Consider the following 23,354-nt stretch of genomic DNA (forward strand, 5'->3'; position numbering starts at 1 on the left):
ACAACGATGAGCAAAGAGACGTCAAAATAAAATGAAAATAAGCCGCTCACGTGTCCGTACTGTACGCACACATGTTTGCACCCATCGCTCAGAAATTCGCAATTAGACACACAATCACACTTATGCTCTCGCTCACACGCAGCTCCCCTGCCGTTGTCATGGCAGCAGTTGGTACGGCGGAGGGAGATTTTAGTGGTGAAATCCCAAAGGCTGAGCGCTGTGAAATGTGAAGCTGCAGTGAAAGTAGCAAGTGAGAAGGGACGAGAAGGAGGAAGAGGAGGAGTGGGTCCCAAAAAAAAGAGAAGAAACTTAAATATGTTGTTCCATCGTGACCCAAAGCCGCCAGGCAACAGAGTGGTCCCATTTAAGAACCAGAAATACTTCAGAAAGCTGCAGGAGATGACTTCACCGCCTGCGTTGTTCGAGTGGCATCCTGTGCCAGTTTCCACTTGGAAAATGTCTTTTTTTCTCCTTTCAGTTCATTAAAAATGGACCAGGGATTCTATCTTGTTTTTAACGTGTAATTTCATTGTGGTTGATACGTTTAACAGAGAGAGTCGAGAAATTTCATCTGCTCTCTGTTTATCACCGTCTTCCTCCCTCCCTCACTCCAGATTCCTCTCTCATCCCCGTGTTTCTTTCTCTCTCCGTCTCTTCTCGTTTTGTGAGAACCCTTTGACGTAGGTGTGCAACCGTGTAGCCCACACACACTTCTATTTTTACGCAATAAGAGGGGCGGGAGTTAGAAGAAGAGGAGGAGGAGGAGGAGGAGGAGGAGGAATGGGAGATGGAGTATAGGCGGGTGGGGTTTTTTGGGATGTGTGTGTGTGTTTATGGGGGGAGGAGTGAGGATGGGCGTGAATGAAGATGAAGACAGTCACTCCCCTCTCTCTCCGTCTCCCTCCCTCCCCATCCCCATCATTTCCAGGTGGACTATATGGATGAAAATGAGGAGTACTTCCAGCGACAAGCCTCGCACAGACAGTCCCGTCGGCGCTTTCGGAAGATCAACCAGAAAGGGGAGAGACAGACTATCATCGATACCGTGGATCCGTACCCCACCGGAAAGCCGCCCATAGCCCGGGGATACCACACGGTGAGTTGCAGCCTGCGCTTCAGTGCGGTGTGTTTACCCTCGCTGCGGTGGATCGCTGTGAATCCTGAGGCGACTCAGTGTTGCTCTGTTTGTGTGTCGTGCTTCTCCTTCTTCAGGCTGAAAATGTGCACTTCCTGTTTAACCAACTTTGTGTTCGGTAGCCTGAGCTGACCCTCTGCTGCAGGATGTTGTGTGTGGACGTTGTGTGTCCTGGAGAAGGGCAGCCTCGTCCCCACAGGGTGCACAATCCAGTCTGTTCTCCTGATCCTGAGCTCTCTTCCCTGCAGTGTTTGATTGTTGTCGTACTCTTCCTTGCTAGACTGAAGTTGCTACATGTGTGTGTGTGTGTGTGTGATGTTTGTAGCTTCTGCTGGCTTCAGTGTGTCGATCCACCCTCTCTGTATTCATGTGTTGTAGTTCATTGAGTGTCCTGTAGTTTCTGTTTGTTTGTGCTTCCTGTGGTTGTGTTCTGATGTTTGACCCGACACCTGAACACACCTGCTCACTCCAGCACTTGTCTTCAGATGTCTCTACACATGTGAAGAGGAATAAATGATGCTGTTGGATGAATTAACCAGGAAACACAGAAGTTTTTCAGTTTGAAAGTTTTGTTTTAAGCAGTGACTCCCAAACTGGGTGTTTATGGTCTGAGATAAACAGAAAGACTCACACGATGATTTTTGTCCCAGAAATTATTAAAAACTTGACTTTTTTTCTCGTATTTGCCTCCGTCTTTGGACGAGGTGTCTAGCTTAACATCTTCTGGCCTCTTTAATTATCAAAATAAGAATCACTTCACCTGTTCTGCTCAGAACTCTTAGACGTTGACCTGTGACGAGGGACCGCAAGCAAAAAATGAAAACTGATGCATCTTTGCACCAATAACACAAGATAGTTTTTAGGTAGCGCACTCAAAATTCCCCCTTAAGATTTGACTGTTGAACAATTTGAGGAGGAAGAAGAAAGTTTTGGAAAAGGAGAACATGTGATTCCTATTTTCATGAATCTTAAAGTTGTTCTAAACATGTAAAACTGTCATTTACATAGTCGACAGTTAAGCTTTGTTTAAAACTAAACACTTTACTGACTGCTTTTTATTTCACATAGTTCTCAATCAAATCTCCATATTAGATACTGCTTTAGTATGTTATAGGCTCGATTAATCAGCAAATGTTTGCAAGGTAGTTTAATGATGTCGGCAATCAAAAATGAAAGCAGGAATGTGTCAGTGTAAAGCTTCATCCAATCACAGCGCTGTACTTGTGGAGGACTTTAACCTTGTGAGGGGATTCGACTCCAGCAGAGGAAGAGTTTGTTGCCCGTTCTCCCCTCTCTGATTTCTTTCCCTGGGAATAGGAAGCGAAGAACGTTCACACTAATGATGCAAATAACCCAGCGTGCAGTTGTTACATGCAGTTTTTCCTGTTCTGCACAATTTCACCGCATTCCCTTCATTCCCAGGGCTCCCCTGGGGGTTCTGTCAGTGTACTCAGTTCTCCTTGGAACACTCTGACACAATCACGCTCAAAAAAGGGAAAAATGCGGCAATCGTCATCTTCCTCCTCCTGCCTCCCTCCGGCCCCACCCTGTTTCCTAAATTTAGCCTCGCTGTGTTTTACTTTCAAAAGACTGCACTGAACTTTCTCATGGCCCGACATCTCCCGTCACACACTCCACTCTCCTCGCTCTAGTACCGCTCCTGTGGGAAGGATGGAGCGGGTGCCATGGCAACCAGCAGTCCCAAATGGGCTCTGCTCGAGTGCACTTAGAAGTACAGTAGGGAAGGGAGCGAAGTTAGCAAGAGCGCAGTACGCTGCCTCTGCTGCTGCTGCTGCTGCTGCTGACAGAGGGGTGGAGGGAGCAGAGCGACAGAGAAGCTGAATCTGGGCAGATACTAAGCTGACATAGCAAGCTAATCTCCAGCATTTAGAATGCCAGGCACCGCTCAGATTTTCCTCCCTCCTACCCCGAGGCATATTTAGGAGGTGAGAAATGCACCGAGGAGAAACTTGGGATTGAAGAAAGGAAATCTCTCCGGCAGGCAAGGTTTTTATTCAGCTTAGTCACTCCTATTAAGGCAAATGTGAGGCTAGGTAGGAAAACATCAGAGCGGCCACTGATCTGACGCTTTCTCTCTGCTCAGATGTGCTTCATGTAGGGCTGAGGTGATTGATTTCATTGTTTATTACTCTGCTGATGATCTATTTTAATCGTTTGGTGTATAATATCATTGGTATAAGACTGAAGAGCAAAGATGTCTCAGATTTCTTGTTTTGTTCAACCAGCCACCAAAAGTTATTCAGCTAACAATGTTATAAAACAGAGAGAATGATGTCCTCACGTTTAAGAAGCTGGAGCTTGTGATTGTTTAGCATTTCTGCTCAGGAAGTGACTGACATTATTAATTGATTATAACCTCAGTTGATCGATTGATTAATTAACCAGTTGTTTCAGCTCTTGTATTTTAACTGCATCTCAAACATTCATGCTACAGACAGTTGCACAGTTTTATCACCGATGCATATCTAAGTAGCATTTAAATGTTGTTACTTGTAGAGTTGATTTGAACTCACTGTTATAATGCAGTTGTTGCTTCCACTAAAGAATGATATGAAGGAAACACTATTAACAGATTGGCTGTTTGAAAATCTGGTTATTTCACAGATTATTGCAAAAAGTGAAGTGAAAACTTGTAATTTAAAAACTGGCTACACTGTGTCTTTGTAAGTGTGATAAGAAGTGATGTGCCGTCTTCAGAGAGATGGTGAGAGATGGTTCTGTAACTCTGAGGTCACAGGTTCGATCCCTGCAGCGGGTTGGTGTCTGAACAGCTGCTGTCCCTCAGCAACGCGCTGGACATGCTCAGTCATCAGAGCTTAATATGTCAAAATATAAAACTAATGCCACGTGACAACTGGGAGTGCTGACACACACACACACACACACACACCAGAGTTATTATCTGTATAAAGTGAGGATTATTTGGCTCTTCGAGGTTTAAACATAATGTGAGTTATTTCTTGAACATAAATACAGAGTAATGGCTTCATTTGGATGTTGTTGTGACGATTATTATGTCCTGAGGGTCAAAGTTCAGAGAGGAATGTGTGGAGGAGTATTTGCCAGATATGTAGACTGACTGAGTTCAGAATCGGTCAGTCGGTCTTGATTAGGCAGCACCGGTTCCTACAGTCAGTTCAGTATGCTTCACAGTGATGTAATAACAAACTCAGGTGGAGATTTAGTCTGTCTGTTAAGTTATTTGGGCGTTTTGTCATTTACAGTCTCGTTTTCAGTCTTTGCTCCTTCATCAGCTCAATCAGAGTCAGAAGACATGAAGAAGTCTGTGTGAAATGTGTCTGTGAAGAAGCCGAATTATCCAAAATAATCTCCACTTCATTTTCAGTTATTATATTATTATTATTATTGTTATTATGGTGGACGCTTTCTCATGCAGATACTCGTTCATGACAGTAACGCAGGCTTCTTGTGTTTGAGCATGAGGAATAGACTGAACTCTGTGATATTAAGGTGAAAGATGGAACTTCAAACCCTCTGTATCTAAAAGCAGGCAGAGTTAATCATATCTGTATCGAGATTTGCAGTTTTATGCAAAGTTAATGGCAGAACTCTTCACAAGTTCTACCTGAGCGTCTTCCTCATAGGTTCACTAGCTTGTGGCTCCCATATGAGCTCATTTCAGTGATGCAGGCTTCTTGTGTGTGAGCATGAGGAACAGACTGACCTTTGCAATATCTCTAAAGTGAAAGATGGCAGTTTTGGCTTCTCTTCTAATGCACTGGTCAGATTTACTGTCTGAGTCAAACACTGAGCCTAATACTGAACATTAAAAGCTTTTGATTTAAGGTATGATGTAAGATTGCCCTCTTTCATTTTTTTACCATCTCTCTCCGATTACAAGAGGCAAGTTATATCCTCGTGCATCTGAAGGACGTTGTGCTCCCGTAAAGTTAAAATTAGCTCAGTCGACATGTGACATATTTCATCACATTTTACTTACTCTCGTTTAAAAGAAACACAGTTGTGTTCGGCCACCATTAGAAGCAAGGATGCAGAAATGTAAATGGCTTAAGGTTTAAGAAAGAAACATGAAACTATAGAAAGTGTCTGTTTATAGAAGTATCCTGGAGAAATCAAGGCAGAGAAACAGGACAATGTTTGAGATTCAACACACGTCTCCTGTGTGCTCAGAGCCGTGGGTTAACACTCGGGTGCCTTGTTCAGAATGGACACCAGTTATTTCTGGCATCACTCTCTCACTCTGTTATGTATACACACACACACACACACACACACACACACACACACTTGATCTTTCTGCATTCTCCTCTGCACAGGCTCATAATCTCCATTCCTCAGTCGCTCTCCATTTTGCACTTTATCTCACACTCTATCTCTTCCTCTAATATCAGCAGCCATTTGTGCTGTCGACCTGTCTCACACACACACACACACACACACACACACACACACACACACACACACACACCCACACACAGACACACACACACACACACACACACACACACACACACACACACAGACACACACAGATTTACTCCCTGATCTCTCGCTCAGCAACTCACTTAACATCTTTGTGCAGATTCTGTCTGTCACTCACTTCAGAATGAAATGGTGATGTGTGGCCTCGTGTTTACCGAACGCTGTGCTCGTGATGTTTTATCCATCACAGGTTATGGTAATTTCCATTATCTTGTTTACCCTTTGTCCTCTTTTTCTTTCCCTGCTCTCCTCTGCATGCTTGTATACTCTCCTCAGACACCTCAAACTCTCTAAGCAGATGAGTAATATTCCTCCTATGGGTTTGCTCAGTGGCCAATAGGGCATCCAAGGCCCCAAACAGCTGTTCTATAATTACACAACCAGCAGGAGGCAGACAATCAATACTCCTTTTACTCTTTTCCTCCACCCGGGCGGCCTGGTGGTTAGGCGAGGCCGCCCTGTAATCAGAAGGTCACAGGTTTAATCCCTGCAACAGTCAAAGTGCCCATCAGCGTCAGAGCTCTGTTGGGATGTCCTTGACGGTGACATTGCTCTCTCGTCAACTGAATACTTTGCTCCAAGTTATATACTGAAGAGGAGTAATTGTAGATAAGGACGTTTCACTCATCAGTTTCTCTGAGAAGTATTTATGTTGGAGAGCTCCTATGAAATGTTGAGTGCAGAGCGTCTTTGTAATAAATGAATGCAAAGATTGCCGGATTCTGCATCACGTGCCACAGCCTCGCTTCACATGAACTCCAAACTCCCCGTATCTAAACTTAGGCAGGCGGAGAAATTAATTATATCTGAATCAAAATGGCAGTTTAATATGGAATATTGAAGCCTTTCGACATTTTCTAAAGGAATATTCAGGTGGGAGGATCTTGTACCACTCTCATGTCTGTATGTTCAATATAAAGCAAGATGTAGCAGCTTGTTAGCTTAACGTAGCATAAAAGACTAGCCTGGTTCAGTCCAAAGTGGACAAAACCAGAATCTTACAAAGCTCATTAATCAACATGTGATACTATATCTTGTTCTGTTCAATACTTATAAAAAGCATAAAAACAACAATTTCCTGTCTGTAGGTCAGGCTAGCAGTTTCCCTCTGTGTTTGTCTTTGTGCTACGCTAAGCTAACCAGCTGCTGACTCAAGCTTCATATTAACCGTGCAGTCATAAGAACGGAAGTGATCTTCTCATAAAACTGTCAGCAAGAAATCTAATCAGTGTATTTGCACCAAATATCAAACTGTTCCTTTTATTATGAATGTTATTGTTGCGGTCGCTCATCCTGCCTGTGAAGCTGGAGTGCTTTTATTTACAACGATTAATCTCTCCAAAGTTAAAGTCTCCAGAATAGTTACAGCCCAAATATGTTTTGTTTACAATGATATAAAACAGAAAAAGAATAAAAAGGATCTTCCAACACTATAACTAAAGCTGACTGTACTGAGATGGGCTAAACGTTCTCTCCACTGTGGTCCAATGTGTTGGAGGAAGCTGCACCAAAGGTTTCAAAGTTAACTTGGACATGATGAAGTTACTTTTAAAACCACTACACATATATAGCAGCTTATAATTGGAGTCTTATTGTCTGTTTAGAGGTCGAAAAATGTGTTAATGAGGAGGTTCAGAAGTTAAAGTGATCTGTTCAGTAATCTGCAGGCGTGCTGAACGGAAAGAAGTGTGTGCAAGCCAGAATAATAATGTGTGTGTCTGTGTGTTCCCTACCTGTCCTTGGCTCAGAGCACTGAGGAAGTTGGATTTTCACCTTGAAATTGTCTTAATCTGCTGAGTCCCAGAACAACAGAGAAGAGCCTCTGGGTTGATCTAAAGTGTTTTCAGTACAGATACAGGTTTATCTGTGGACAGTGGAGAGAGTGGAGCTGTCTGCCTGACATGGAAATCACATGCTGTGTAGAAATTGATATGACAGTAAGAGAAACTAATCAATCTGACGAAGGAAAGAAGTGAGTTACGGACTCTACGAAGGCTTCAGGATGCAGTCACGTGCATTCATATTCAGACTCTAACATGGAAATTCTCTCAGCTTGCTGCAGAATGCTGCATTTTAACATGTCAGAGCAGCTTCCACCCACTATTTCTCACATCCTCAACTGACAAGTGGCATGTTTGATAACTTTCATCTCCTCTGCTTCTTTTCATGGCTCCCTCCTTTAACTTGGCTGCCAGGGATGCAATAAACCTCAGGTACTGTATCTATTAACAACGTTGTCTGTTGTGTTCACTTCATGTGAGTCTGTGTGTGTTTGTGTGTTCTGCTTTCCTGCTTCTTCTTCTTCTTCTGCTGGGGGAGGGTTTATCTGCGTCTGTTCCCCATTTGTCGTATCTGCAGCTCCTGGTAGACTTCCTTAATAAATACCTTCCATTTGCTGGCGTGGATGCTGATAAAGAGGGACGGCTGCTACACACTCATTGTATTAACCACATCATCAAAACAGCCTTGATAAAAATGCACCTTCTTCTGCTTCCATGCGTTTTTATCCTGCTTCTGATCAGAAATATCTCCACGCTTGGTTGAGAATGGACTTCACGTTGTCGGACGGCGACAGAGAAATGATAAACATCACTCCGGTTGAGCTTACGGGCCTGTGAACTGAGATAATAGCAACAATTAAGCTGATTGATCTCAAACACTGTGGCTCTCTGCTGATGTGCTTGATAATGTTGCTGACTGTCTTTAGGCTCTATGGATTATTATTATCCCCGGCTGGGGGGTGTGGTTCTGTTGGGTCTTGCCTTACTCTGTCAGCGGTTCTGTGAATGTGCTAAGTGTTTGATTATGGCGGCATTTAAAGATCTTTATTATTGTTATTTATAGAAATGAATACCAGTATATGTAGCACAGTATCACCATTCCTAGATATGTCTGGTACCAGTATATCTATATCACCTCTGAGTATTTCATGATGAAGTCCTGCCGTGTCCGAGCAGAAACAGATTGCAAGTGAGAGGTTGAAAAGATCAGAGCTCAAGGTGTTGAGCAGTCAGGCCTGCTGAGAAATGCGAGAGCGGGAGAACAGACCTGCCACTCTCGGCCGCAGAAAAAGCCAAGCTCCTATTTTTAGAGCCGTCCTTTGTGACAACCTGCTCTGCTTCAGCTGCGCCGAGATACAAAAGCTCAGTTTTGAAAAGACGTTGTGGAGGAACTGCAGCGGCGAAAGAAGAAACGGAGCATTGTACACTTTGTTTTCTCGCCTCCTGCATTCCTTTTTTTTTTTGGTGTTTGGTCAAAATTATTAATAGCAGCTTTTTTTTAGGGCTGCAACCAGAGATTATTTCATTATTGATTAATCTGTCAGAACAATGGATCAATCATTTAGCCAGTAAAATGCCATGAAATAGAGAAGCCCGTCATGACTTCCTGAAGCCCAAGTTGACATATTCAAATGACTTAAACTGCAGCTGCATTGATTGATTGATTGGTTGCCAACTGTATAGTCAATGAATCAATTAATTAGTTAAAGGTTTAAATAAGAATGTTTCTGTTTTCTTCTCAAAAACACAAAGTGTGTGGCCTACGTTTTCACCTGTTTTCAGACATTTTATAAACCAAACAACTAATTGATTATAAGGAGAAATATCTGAGGCACTCTAAAGGTTAATAAAGATTTTATTTAAATTAATTTCATGCTAAAAACACAAAGAGAATGAGCGGAACAGCTGAGATCAGATTAATCAACAATGTAATAATTGTTAGTTGCAGCTAACAAACTCGAGAAATATTCTCATTTATCGACTGATTGTTTCAGCTTAAGAGCTTTTACTTTATCTTTTATTCACTAAACACTATAAAGATGATTTCATTGTCAAACACGCTCGTGGTGATGGTTGAAAAGAGGAAACATTAGTGTGTAACGCAGCAAATATGCATTCTTGTTTTCAGTTGTCGTGTGTTTTCCTTTGTTTCTGTGTTTGAGTCTCGTTCCCAGCACAGACACCGAGAGCTCGATCTGTGTTTATTGTTATAAATAGCCAGATATCAGACATTCTGCTTTGATGGAAGTAGAGCAGATATTTTTGGTTAGTCCTCATGCTCCACTAAAACAGCTGAAATTGTGCAAGTGAGAACATCGAGCTACTCATTTACAACCGGCTGTGCTTCGTTTCTCAACCGGTGTTAGCGAACACGCTAAGTGACATTTGATGTGCTTTTCATGTCAGTGCTGACATTCAAAGACCTTTTTGAAAGTTGAGTATTTTCAAAAGGTTTGACAGATGACATTTATTTTCCACGGTAATGAGGCTGCATGGCGAGGATAACAAAGTGCCCTGTTTTTGTTGTTGGTGTCACACAGATCTGATCAAAATCCCTCCAAACCATTCACAGCAGAACGTGTTTGATCCGAGCTGGTGCTCGACAGTGCTGCGGGAGAGACTTGAGATATTAATAACAATGCTGATTCGGCTTGTCTGGTTTAATAAGGGTTAAAATATGTTTTGTGTGAGTCTAAAAATAAGATTTGTAAAACTGTCTTGCTTCATTTGTAGTGCACAATCCCCTGGATGCATCTTAACATTGAGAAAGACAGATGATGAAAGACTGGATCACAGTGGTTTGGTGCCAGTCTGGCATACAGATATGAAGAGGAGACTTTCATTAAACCTTCATATAATATTGTGTTATTTAACTGCCTGTAACACTGGGTTAATACTGGTATTAGCCATGAGAATATTAAGCGGCAGAGTGGAGAATAAAAGCAGCTGGATGTAATATCCTCTCACATAAAGTTGCACAATGTGATGAACTGTTGAGCTTTAAAGGATAATATCAATTAACACATCAGATTCCACTTGAACAATTACGGCTCACCCAGAGAACCATTTGTGTCTGACTTTACATAACAAATCACACGATAAAGCACTTTTAAAGCCTTACATAATGACTTCTTCTCTCTCCGCTCTCCAGTCCTCCTCTTTCACATTTCTGATTATCACTGAAGTTGTTTTAAGGCTTTGTTGTGGCCTCTTCTTCTTCTCCTTCTTCTTCTTCTTCTTCTTCTTCTTCTTCCTAAATATTTTTCTGCCAGCTAGCCAAGTAGTTTGTTGATGTTTGAGAGACTCTTTGAGTCACATTGTGTTTTATCGATGCTGCTGTTTCTCTCTTGTCTGATGGATTTCATCCTGTTTTGTCATTCTGAGGAGGAACTGCAAATCATACAACAGTGTAGTGCTTTTAGAATGTTTCTTAGTGCTGATGTCAATTATTAAAGAAAAAAAGAAACTACATATTTTCATCGTCACGATTCTAACGTGCGATTTTAAACACATTGCAAGAAACTGCCTGAAACGCAACGCATGATAGAAATCTTTTTATTTACACGTGCGATGCATTCACAGTCAGCATGTGACATCTGACCTATCAGATGGATAGCTCGCAGCTATGCTCACATTAATTGGTGTCAGTTTGGAGGCGACTGCAAGGTCAGCAAGTAAAGATGGCCGAGGAAGGAGAGAACAGCTCCACCATGTTAGTCCAGACTGAAACATCTCAGAAACAAGTAGCTGGATTGTGGACATACTTCGTACAGATGTTCTTGCTCACCACGAGGTTGACGTCTGTCGTTATGGGTGAAATATTTCTACAACTATGCTAGCAGTGTCGTTTTAACATCTAGCTGAAAACACTGCTGTTCCTAAGTTCAACCTTTTTTTAGCTTAACACATGAATATGACACTTTGAAGTTAAAGATTGTCTTTTCCTTTTCTGTCTGATTGAATGAATAGGAACCGGAACATTTCCAAACACGCCGTCTGTCGCTGACTGACACACCGCCACTTCATTCCACCCACTCATTGGAAAGTTAAAGACTTCCAGTTCATAACCTTCTGCAGTTAGTCTATAACCCGATCCGGATGTTGAGCCACTGATCAACTTTTCACTCGCTTCCCAACAATCTTACTTTGGCACTTATTCTCCCAGAGCATCTCTTTTCATTCTCTTCTTTTGATTCATGCACCTTGTAGCAGGTGCTGGGGCGCGACAGATGTTTTGCCCTTGTGAACCTACAAGTGTAATCTTTTAAACGTGCCTGACTGCCTGCGTGTCTGCCAAATTATTTTCAGAGCAGCGTGCAGGTGACAACAGCTTGATGAATGAAATAATCCCTCGGGCCACAGCAGCTATGAAAATGTAGTCTCTTTATTAGATCATCTTTCTGGTTCTAACAATGCTATTTAGAGCCGTCGTAATGGGACAGACGTCGAGGATTAATGCTCCGAGCTGGCAGTCAGCAGGGCTGTGTTTTCTCCACATGAGGCTTTCAGTTGGCTTGGAAACAAAGTCGGTGAACAAGGATGGACACAGATCAATAAATAGGAGTACGTTGAGTTTGATGCTGCGTGTGTGTCCATGAGAAGTCGTATTTTGTTGAAGTTTTATTGAGCAAGATACTGAGAACCTGCTCGCTCGCTCGCTCCTGCTCGGGATGTAGGAACTGAAGCTTCTCTTTCTGGTGATGGTTTTATTTGTTTCTTTAGATGCTGACTGGTCGATTCTGTTGCTTCTGTCTCCTCCTAGTTGATATTCTGGTCATCCTGGTCTGGCAAACTTTGTCACTGTTTGATTAAAATACTCACCAGCCTCATAGGTACAGTTAATAAGTATGAATCCACAGCTGAAAATAGTCCCCAAAGAAACACATGATTTAAACGTTTGCTAGTCCCCAGAAAAAAGAAGTGTGGAGGGATTCAAAGATGGACTCGCCCAGCGCTGGTTTCAGCCTCTCATAGGATTTGATGGTGTATGAAAACAATCACACCAAACTCCGTTCAGAAACTGTGATGTTTGAGTTCAGGATTAGTCCAAAGCATTTCTCCAGCCTGTGTGTTCTGCTACATCACTGAGGTCTCAAAACAAAGAGGTTTGGATGAGGAACTGAAATACTGGATGAGGAACTGAGTGTCAGACGTCCAGTCCGGATGTCACAGAGCTCTTTGGCTTGTTTATGTATTTCTGGATGGTTGTGAGTATGTGGCTGACTGTAAATGTAACTGAGTGAATGATAAAAGTGTTGTTCACATGCTTTACTCTGCTGATACTGATTCTTCCTCTGCTGTGTTTTGCTGTTAACGCTGAAAGAAAAGCAGAAATATGTCATCTTGCTCCGCTGGTTGTTTCTTCTGTAAGATGCCGAATGCTTGAAATGCAAACTGCTGTCTGTATGTATTGTGCTGTTTATGAACATGATCTGCAAAGAGCTGAAGTTAAAGATGGTGGATGGTGGAGGCTGCCATGTTTTTCTGCTGCTCGTGTGTGTGTGTGTGTGTGTGTGTGTGTGTCATGTGTTTCTCTGCACGGGTGTGTCATCCAGCAGCGTAATGAGGTTTTTATGGCTCTAATGTTACGCACCAGCAAGCAACACACTGTCACATGGCCGACCCTTTAAATGCATGGAACACGTCGGGTTCACAGACTGTTTACAAATGGCAGATGAGACAGGCTCCGCCCCCCCCCACCCCTCCACCTCATGCATTTAGCACACTCGAGTGCATTATTGTTATTCTCAAGTGGCGTTTTCCACGTCACTGTCACAGTCCTGTAAGATCGATGCTCCCCTGCCTCTCTCCCTTTACATTTAGCTTCTGATTAGTCAGTAAAAAAAAAAGATTAATTGGCTTGTTGGTTCCTAGAAAGCTTTAAACGAGGTGGGGGTTGGGCAGAAAGCTCTGATATTCCCCAGACGCGACCCCGTTGCCGCGGTGATGTAATGATGCCCCGGTCGTCTCCCTCTCGGCGATTGTTGGAGACGTTAATGATCCGGCTGCACAGCGAAGCACCTGAGCTTTTTTGTTGTTGTGATACATTACATCATGGCTCGGGGCAGTAGAGGTGATGTCATACTGGGTCTCCAGCCTCCCTCCCCCTCACCTCCTCCTCCCCCTCACCTCCCCCCCATTACTTTGACTGGAGCAGCTCCAAAACCAGTGAGTACTATGCTGGTTTACAGCCATTGTCTGAGCAGAGAAGCCAAAACAAAAAGCTCCAGCCTGAACTGTCTGCTTACACCAAACGATTCATCTGTCTCACGTTTAATTCTTTTTTATTAGAAATAATTTTTATATTTGATGTCTGTGCATCTGAGTGATTGTAAAACGGGTAAAAAACAAAACAACAACAAAACATCCCAGTTCTCATGTCTAAAGGTGACATCATCAGGGATCTTGTGTCTGACCAACAGTCCATCCAAACACACAACAAACAATACAATCTTTTTAAGTAGCTTCGTGTCCTACAGTCCTTTAGATAAACTGACGAGTAGCTTCTGTGCTACAATGATGGTTGTTTATGTTTCCTCATATGCAAAGTATTGCAGGCGGCTGTAAACAGTTGTATTTACGGAATCATCTTCATGTGTCTCTTTTACTTTTTGAAACATCAAAATGACAAGAAAATAACAGTAATGGAACAAGATGGCAGAAAATGATTGATGCCGTCAAAATTGTAGAAAAATGATGTGACAACAAAACGACGAGCGACAAAAGAAAATCATATCTGAATTTTGAGGTGTGATGCTTGTTGTTGATGTGCTGCTTCATCTGCTTTAAGTTGTAGATGGAGTGTAAATTATGACAGCTGTCGTCGTTGATATCGAGTCCTTTGTGTCTTGGCTGTGAACTGAATTGCTTGTTATTTTCTTGCGGTGTGGATATGAGCTGCAGCAGGTCTGGTGTTATTGTCTTGGATGGCCTTTAAACGCTTCATTGTTCCCTGTGTCCTTTCTGTCACTTGAAGTGCCGTCCTCACGTCTCTCTCCGGCAGAGACTTCATATACAGGACGTTTAATGTGTCCAGGATCAGAGTCTCTGGAGACATGCCTGCAACCTGAACACCAGTTATTGTCGTTTATATCACATTTTCCAGAGTAGTTTTTGTTCATTTCAGTGGAGCTTTATTGACCTGAATCCATATTAAAATCCACTGGATCCAGATTTGTATTTGGATCTGGAGCAAATTTATTCATAGATACCAGTCACCAAAAGTGCCCGTATCTTTTCATCAGGATCCATGAATTATTCCCCGAGAAACCAACCAACCAACAAATGGACCGAGGCGAAAACATGAGCTCCGGGTGGCGGTGATAATCGTCTGCACCGAGGCCTTCTTCTTCTGCTCGTTGTGCTGGAAATGTTTGACCAAAGTGACGATGTGACACATTTCCTGAAATGTGTATTATTTTTCTTTTTAGTTAATATTCTAAAGATAGTTCTTGTTCTGTTCTATAGTCTAGTTTTTGTTTACATTTCAGTACAGATGTTTTTTCACACCTAGATGTCAGTTGAACTATAATAGTCTTGTGTAACACACACTCATGCTTCATACACACACGTTTACTCTCCATCTGTGTCGGTGGCGTTGTTGTTTATTTGTCGGTGACGCTGCTGCTCATTGTTCTACAGCTGAGTGAAGGTGAAGTGGCGTCTATTGCCACTTTTTCTGCCTCTTCTCCTTTACACACACACACACACACACACACACACCCTCTCCCTCCTCCATTTCGCCATGTCTCGCTGCTTCCGTCGCCACAGCAACTGAAAGCCCTGGAGGGTGATGGGTGGGGGGGGGGGGGGGGGGGGGGGGGGGGGGGGGATGGTAGGAGGCTGAGGGGGGCTCGTGCTCACCCAGTTGCCATGGCTATTCCAGCTGAGCGACAGTGACAGAGTGACATCACTGCTGCTAGTCTGTGTGTGTGTGTGTGTGTGTGTGTGTGTGTGTGTGTTTGCTGCACACTCCTCCTCCCCTCTTGTCTTCCAGCTCCATCTCCCTCTTCCTTTTGGAGATGTGACACCACTCCGTCTCTTCTTCTTTTTCGTGTATCTCTGCCTCTTCGCACTCTCTCCCTGAAGAGGAAGTGCTGCTGTCTCCGTCTCCGTCTCCCCGCCCAGGAAATAGCTTTCCTTCATCCCGTTACTATGCCAACCGGCTCCAGCCGAGGTCTTGTGCTGAAGTGAGCGTGATAATGGCATTACTCCCACCGTGCTCCTCGCCTCCCTCCACGCCTTCTCTCACCCATCCATCTCTCCACCTTTCTCTTCCTCCCACCACTCAACTGTGCATCAGCATCCTTCTCCTCCATCTGAGCCCCTCAGCGGAGCACAGCCATATAGTGGCTGCTCTTACAGCATCACTGTCTGGCAGGGAGGAGGTCCTTACCCCCCTCCCTCTCCTCCTCCTCCTCCTCCACCCCTGACACACATACACACATCCCCCCCTGCTCCCCGTTACAAACAAACCGCTGGGTTTAACGTACAGTACCTCGGCGGAGGCTGGAGGCGTCTCGGTCTTCAAATAATCTAATGGTGCATAAAGGCGTTAGTGTGTGCGTGTGTAGCGCTGCTTTCGGGGGAGGGAGGGGAGACAGGGAGATAGAGAGGGAAGGCGGAGGGAGCAAACGTGAGTGAAAGTGTTGTCAGCCATTTTTTTCTCATCTTTCGGGTTTTTTCCTGTTTTCTGCTTTATTATCGGCGCGCCGCTGCGCTCCGGCTGGAGGTGTGTTCGTCAAGTGCGCGCAGAAGAGAAGAAGAAGAAGAAGAAGCAGAAGAAGAAGAAGCTGAAGCCGGCTCGGATAAAAAGAAGGGGGGATTTTTTTTCCCTCCACCTCCTCTGTGGGTTTTGAGATATTTCTGTGTGAAGCAGCGGGAGGCTGGAATAAACGCAGGAGCTGGTGCTGGTGTTGGAGGGTGTAATCAGGCGGAGGAGCAGCGGATACTCCCAAAACTGACAAGCCGCCGCCTCCTGCCAGAGAGACGGCGCAGCCGAGGGAGGGGAGAGGGCTCGGATGGAGATGGGGGTCTCCGCTGTGTTATAGAGCAGGTCCGGGATGTTAGATTTTAGCCCGGAGAACAGTTTTTCATTATGAAACCATTAGCAGCATCAGACAGCAATGGAGTCCCGAGCCAGCAAGATAAAACCCCGGTAAGTAGCCTATCGACGTGCAGCGTTTTCTCTCCGTCTTTCTCTTTTTTATGAGCCACTAGATATGATTACCGTGCCTGTAATGGATGTGCATCGGATTTCTATCGAGCCTCGACGAGATGAATGAGCGCAGGGCAGGCCAAGGACGCGACAGCCGCCCGGGCAGCGGCTGCTCGCCGCCCCGCCGAGCCTCCGATGTGTGTCAGTGTGTTGTACTCGAAGCGGCCGCCATGTGCTTGCTGTCACTCAGGCGCGCAGACACACGCACACTAAGGACTGTATTGATCTGATAGGCCTCTCCGGATAACTGCTCGTACACATATTTCATTAGAAGTGAAAACAAATGATCCGCCAGGTCGATGCGTGACCGGTAATAAGGGCGCGCGCACATCCAGCGGTGCAGATGTTTGCGTGTTTAACGACCGACGTCTGCGCCCTCGTTATGTTTTACGACAATACTTGATTGTAGCTGGCTGTGAAATTACCAGCGCCAGATGTCATTTGCATCGGAGGAGAGACACATCGAGTCCAAGCGATAGATCAGGGTGGCTGATGGGAGGTGATGTCATGCGTGCAGAGATGGAGCTGCCCTGAATCCTCTCACCCCACCTTTTAACCTCTAGGAGCTGCTACAGCACGAGCACAGAACCACTAAATGGACCCTTTGGATGAGTGTAGGTGATATTTTAAGGTGTTGTCGCCTCTCGGTGAGCAGCAGCTGAAGCTCCAGTCTCACCCTCCGGTGCTGCTGCTGCTGCTGCTGCTGGTGGCGCTGTCCGTGGTGCTGGAGGCAGCCGGCAGCTCCAGCAGCAGCAGCAGCAGCAGGAGGAGGAGGAGGAGGAGGAGGAGGAGGCCTGAGCTGATCTGCACTTGAACGGTAAACGGATTGATCGGCTGTCAGCGCCGATGGCATCACTCACACGCCGGGACCACACACACACACACACACACAGAGGCAGGGCTGTAAATCACGTTGATGGACGTTTCCTGGATCGCGGAGCACGGAGCCGAACGAAAAATCACCTTAATATTCCTATAATAGTCATAGATGTGACACTGTTGATGACATATCTCATCCGCCCTCCTGGCAGCCGGTGCAGCTTCCCTCAGGGAGGCTTCAGACGACGGCAACACCTCCAGCTTCATCTAAAACTGTATAACTGCTGATTTTTAACGTCTGTTATGAATAAGTTTTGATTAAGTTTGCATTCTCTAACAGTTCTGTCATATTAGAGTTCAGCGCTCAGCTGTAATCGCCGATCAATCTTCTGCTCATTGTCTCGATCAGTCGATTAGTTGTTTCATCTGTAAAAGGTGAAACGTGTCAAGATGACGTTGATTAGAAGCCACTTGACACACTTAAACATCCTTACTGTTCATCACAGGGTTGCTAGTTAGCTGTCAGCTAGCACTTCCTTCTAATTCCAGAATCGTTCTTGGCAGGATGAAATAGTTTCCGCAGCCAAAACATGATGGAAGCTCAACACGATAACGCCTCGTGTTGGAGACCAAGTCAGCAAGTGTACAAAGAGAAAAAATTAGCGCAATCATTTAAAATTGGCTCGTTTTACAATTTCCTGTGTCTCAGCAGGTGGAAATTAGCTTCATAATCAGCAGAAAAACGGAGGACAATTTGATTTGGGAGTTTTTTTTTTTATTTTGACACTGATTTTCAATTTAATTGTTTCCTCTCCAGATCAGAGCTCTTGTGTCTCTTATATTTCCTTTCTCATTCTTCTCCTGGTCGCCTTCATTCATTCGTTTTTCGCTTCCTTGTGTTTTTAGCATACAAACGAAGCCCTGTGTAAATATTCATATAGCTCCAGCAGGAAACCCACCGAGGGGAGAGTCAATAACAGCCACCAGGTCTTATTACAGTAATGACATCACCACAGTGGGCTCATGACCATTGGCTGCTAAATGTGTAATTCCCTAATTACTGATCTTTCCCCTGGAGACCTGTGATTTCCATTCACATAGCTGTGTTTTATCTTTACTGCAGCGAGGCACGTGTTGACTTACAGCATCACAATATCATTCATGTCGATTTACGAGGTTGTGATGGAGGTTTATGACTTTATCTTTTGGCGATAACTTGGCCATGAATACTGTCTCCTTATCTTTATAGAATTGATGTTTATTTAGTGAGATGTGTTAGCTTTGCTGGGCTTGGATTAAAGAATCAGATAGTATCATTTATACAGCCTGTTTTTCTTTATTAACCTGACAGTTTGTCTCTCATATCCCCTGTTATCTTGTTAACAACAGGCAGTTATTAAAAAAGAAACTTGACAACAAACGTACTTTTGAAGATTTATGGATATTTTGCGTCCACAAACACACAAATGCAAGAACAGCTTACTTTTTACAATAATTAACATCCGGAGCAACAATGAGTCTTATAGCAGTTTAGTGGACTGATTGAAGCTAATCATCTCCTCTCGTCTGGCTGCTGGCTTGCCTGGTACTGACCGGTGGAGCGGTAACCAGGGCGGGAAAGCCCAGAGAGCATATCAGGCCCATTTAATCGGACACCCTGCAGAAAGGGTTTTAATCTCTTGATCCGTGAGGCTCAGGAAAGCGAGAAGCAGCCACCATGGTCAGAGGAAACTCTTGGATGTGCCGGCTGTCTCTTGGCCTTCCCAAACTGGCAGCGCTCCATTTTTGTTTTTTTAACAAGTCAGCAAAGTTAAAACCACATGTGAAATGTTTAAAGGAGCTGCGACCGGCTTCAGGCGATTTCAGCTGCTTGAATTCAGAAAGGAAAATCATTTTGTTGTTGTTCTTTGTTCCAAAATTTAAACCTATTAAACCAGCAATTTGGATTCGACTCTTTCCAGCAGAAGCACGAGGCTGTTTTTGAGATGTGTATTGCTGTGTGCACCGTGGAGGGTTTAGTTTATTAGAGCTCGGCCATCCACAATATTGGACATCTAGTGTAGTGACACAGATTCACCCCCAGCATCTAAAAGCGGTAAAGAGATTGAGAGCCAGCCAGCGCTTCCACCCAGCAATCTAGGTCATTAGGTCTACAGTGTAATTTAAGGAGCACCACATCTGCTCACATGTAGGCAGAGCTGGGTGTTGTGGCTCGAGCATTAGAGCGATGCCTAATCCTCCTGTGACAGCTGATTGTACGTATTTTCGGCTCGCGGTTCGGCAGAGCTTCATTTGTTTGCAAGGGAGCATTGGATTCGGAGCGAAGGCGTGCAGAGAGACCTGCTCAAGGTAGGAGAATAATCACTGGAGAATAACGCCGTGGTTGTTGTTGAGCGTGTAGATTTTAGCCGGTTCAGACTCTGCACATCGAGCGCTGCTAACAGTTCACCGTACATGTGCTGCCGTGTCGTCGGGCCTCTGATTGGAAAAAGCTTAATGAGTGTGTGTCATTACTGTTGTACTGGCATCCATCTTGGCCCCGTCTCTTGCATGCCATTGGGCCGAAGAGGTCAATGGACGACATGCTCATAGACTGAATGGACCGTGGCTTATTGACCAACAGACGGATGACCTAAATGAGTGGAGAGAAAGGATTAAGTGTTTATTATCCTCTCCCTTTATCCCTTGTTCCTGCCCTGCCCTTTATCTCCTCCTCTTTCTGGGGGGAGGGGCCTCTGGGTTATGGGGGTTTGTCCGGAGGAGGCGGGACCTTTTTCACTGTGGAAACCAGTGGGGATATTATTATTGACATGTCGACCAGTTCAGCGCCTGGTTGGAAGGCCATATTGACAAACTCCACATGACCAGTCAGTACTCTCAATAATGAGAATATTCAATTATTTGCCCTCGGAGCTCTTTCATTTATTGAATTTACTGGAATATGTTAAAAATGTGGGCGTCTGCTTGACATCGCAGTGCGCTTTGATTCTCGCTTTTAGATGCAGCATTTCTTACTAGTATATTACATATACTCCTAAATTAAATCAAACAGAAGTAACCTGCATTTGTTGAGGGATTTTTTTAGCCTTAGATTAATGATTTGCTGCAGCAGGATGATAATATATTAATATCAAGATCTTTTATGATAGCAATCTTCTGTTCTTTGACTGCAGGTTGATTTTGTTTGTTGGCATTAATACAGAATGAGATAACTGCAGTTACATGATTGATATTCAGCACAGTAGAAATCATTGTGACGTGAGATTCAAATATAACTGTTAAGATGAATATTTGATGCTATTGTTGCACATTCACCTCATTCACATCGTCTGCTGTTGTCCCACGTGGGGCTAAAACACCTGAATCCTGATTCAGGCGGTTACATGAGCTGTTTCTGTTCTGATTAGGCTGTTATTCAGATAATTAGTGGAACATTAGGGTCCTTGTAAATGCAGCTAGTGTTTAATGTCCGGCTGAAGGTAATATTTCCTTTGGGATAACAATAAACCTGAAGTTTGATTGAAGCCTCAAAGCCACAACGATCTCAGGACAGATGTCCAGTGATAAATATAAATGGTCGTAGTCGTTGCTCCAGCATAACTTCACTTCTGAGGTTTATATTACATCAGATTGATTTACGGCACCATCATCTCTTCTGGTCCTGAAAGTCATCAGCAGGATACGTGATGAGGCTTCATCACAGCAGCTCTGAACAGACAAAGGGATTCGTCACACTAACACAATAATGTCCAGCCTGTAATAATAACGTGGAAGTCAGCTGGAGGCGTCCAGAATGAAGTGGATGGGAAATAGCAGCCTGAGGGGGGTTAGTGACTGACTGGGCCCTCTGGTCGACCATTTTAGTTAGTGCAGCCAGCCAGATAATTAAACGTGATGGCAATCTTTGACACAGTGTAGTCACATCACACCTCAGTGCCACAGGAGCTCCACTGTCTGGCTCTCAGACTCTCGTCACCGAGGTGCTCCGTCACCAGATATCTTATTTTCTCCTTTTCCTCCAACAGTCAGCGCAGAAAGGTCTCCAATATCTTGCCACACCTTCTGCCAAATCAATTCAGTGCCACGGCACCTTCGAGCCCCTCAATCTTACTGTGGCCCCGTCTCAAAGGGCAAACCATGAATATTGAAGAAGTATTTTAGTCAAACCTACTTTGCAGTATTCCACCGTGATAATTCTGTCAGCGACACACTTTTCCCCCACCTTTCAAAAACTCTTTAATTAAGCCGTAATGCAGACGCGCTTCAGAGGCTGTGACGACAGAGTACGTTCAAGAGGTGACGGCTCAAACCCATTTACTTGCAAATGAACCTCCCAAGATATATTTCTACCCAATCTATTTCATTTTTCATTCGTGTTTCATAGTATTGCCTCTCCAAAAATGATTTGAGGCAGCGTAGTTTGTGCATTTTGACACTCAGATCGCTTCAGAGCTGATTTTTAACTTAAACAGCTCACGTGAGAAGAGATGAAGACGTCACAGCTACATCAGCATTTACTGGAGCAAAGGTTGTAGTTTTTCTATGACATTTACATTCTGGTCTTTATTAACTGGCTCTTATCAAAGCCGGGTTCAAAGTTTCAACCGTCAACAAGAAATATTCATCATCACTGTATATTAATACATTCTTGTTTACTTTCCACATCCGGCATCAAACGGCACGTCCATAAAAAAACTGTAAAGTGACTGTAGATGTTTAGATTGAGCTCTGATACCATCTGATGAATGAGGCAACCCAGTTAAATCAGCCACATTTGACATGTAGGTGTAAAAATGTAATATTGATGATCTTCCACAGCCAGAAGTGGAGTTGAAAGCGGCTCAGAGCGGTCTCCCTGCTGAGTATCAAATATATATTGGTAAATAAAACATTTCGCCATGAAATATTCACGTCTGTAGACCCCGTGAACCAGTTTACGCAGTTGTATTAAATTCATAATTCAGCCCGCTGGCATTCCAGTCAGATTTGATGAGTTTCGTACAAAAAAAGGCTCATTTAGAATAATATATAAAACGTCTGGTGAAATAGATTGTAAGTCTTAATATCTGTTAAACATTTACAGATATTTGATGTGTTTTTAGTAAAAAAAAATACTTACATTTACAGGCTGTAAAGGCATCAAAGTGACCGGTTTTTCTAGTGTTGCTCAGTCCACGTATTGAGGTTCTATGTCTATATATTTATAGAATAAATGCACCTGGACGAGGCAGGTCGTAACGAGTTGTAAAAGTAACATGCTACAGTAATATATTACTTTTAGCAGGAATGGACGAATATAACGTGTTTCTAATAGAACTGAAGAATATTTCACTCAGATTACCTGATGTGGAAAAAACTGGAGCGTCTACCTTTGGAATTGTGATCAAATGATACTTAAAAGGCTTAAAAGGCTTAAAAGGCTTTTACGCCTGGCAGGTGTATCGTGACAGTTATACAGTATATATACATATATATATAAATGAATATACATGTAGATGAAGATACAGCACGTCCTTCAGATAAACCTCTGAGTCTGTTGCTGAACTAACAGCTATATTTGTTTGTGTTTTATTCCTCTGCCTCCGTCAGACATCAGCAGGGGGTTTGTGATGAGTTTTACATTTCAGGGTCATCTCCACAGAGAAGTGGGTTGGCTCATTTACGATATAACTAATTACAGCACAGCTTTCTAGTACTTTATACAGTATGAATTACTCAGAGGGGTTTTCCCCCCCATTACTGCCTGGTGTTCATTTAGGTTATGCGAGTTGCGTGCTTTAATGAGGGAGTTTCCTTGATGTATGCAGCGCTTCTTCTTGTTGGTTTGCGCACTTCCCAAAAAAAAGAAACTCCAGTGCAGATTTCAGGAGCTGTAAAAAATGATGTGACTCGAGATTATAAACTGTGATATTCTGCT

At 43.7% G+C, this 23,354-nt stretch overlaps 1 protein-coding gene across 14 annotated transcripts in view; it reads left to right on the forward strand.

Moving 5' to 3' along the window:
- Nucleotides 1–23,354, forward strand: part of rapgef2b (Rap guanine nucleotide exchange factor 2b) — a 110,230-nt gene that overhangs the window by 57,448 nt on the left and 29,428 nt on the right. For 8 of the 14 annotated variants that reach the window (XM_030395652.1, XM_030395653.1, XM_030395660.1 and 5 more), the window contains exons 6-7: nt 929–1,096; nt 7,816–7,833. In XM_030395652.1, coding sequence (XP_030251512.1) covers nt 929–1,096; nt 7,816–7,833 — 186 coding nt within the window. Of the gene's footprint in view, nt 1–928; nt 1,097–7,815; nt 7,834–15,410; nt 16,559–23,354 lie in introns of those variants that run through there. The other 6 variants (XM_030395656.1, XM_030395659.1, XM_030395663.1 and 3 more) reach the window with 3 other exon arrangements.

Source organism: Sparus aurata, chromosome 18, assembly GCF_900880675.1.
Source record: "Sparus aurata chromosome 18, fSpaAur1.1, whole genome shotgun sequence".
NCBI lineage: Eukaryota > Metazoa > Chordata > Actinopteri > Spariformes > Sparidae > Sparus > Sparus aurata.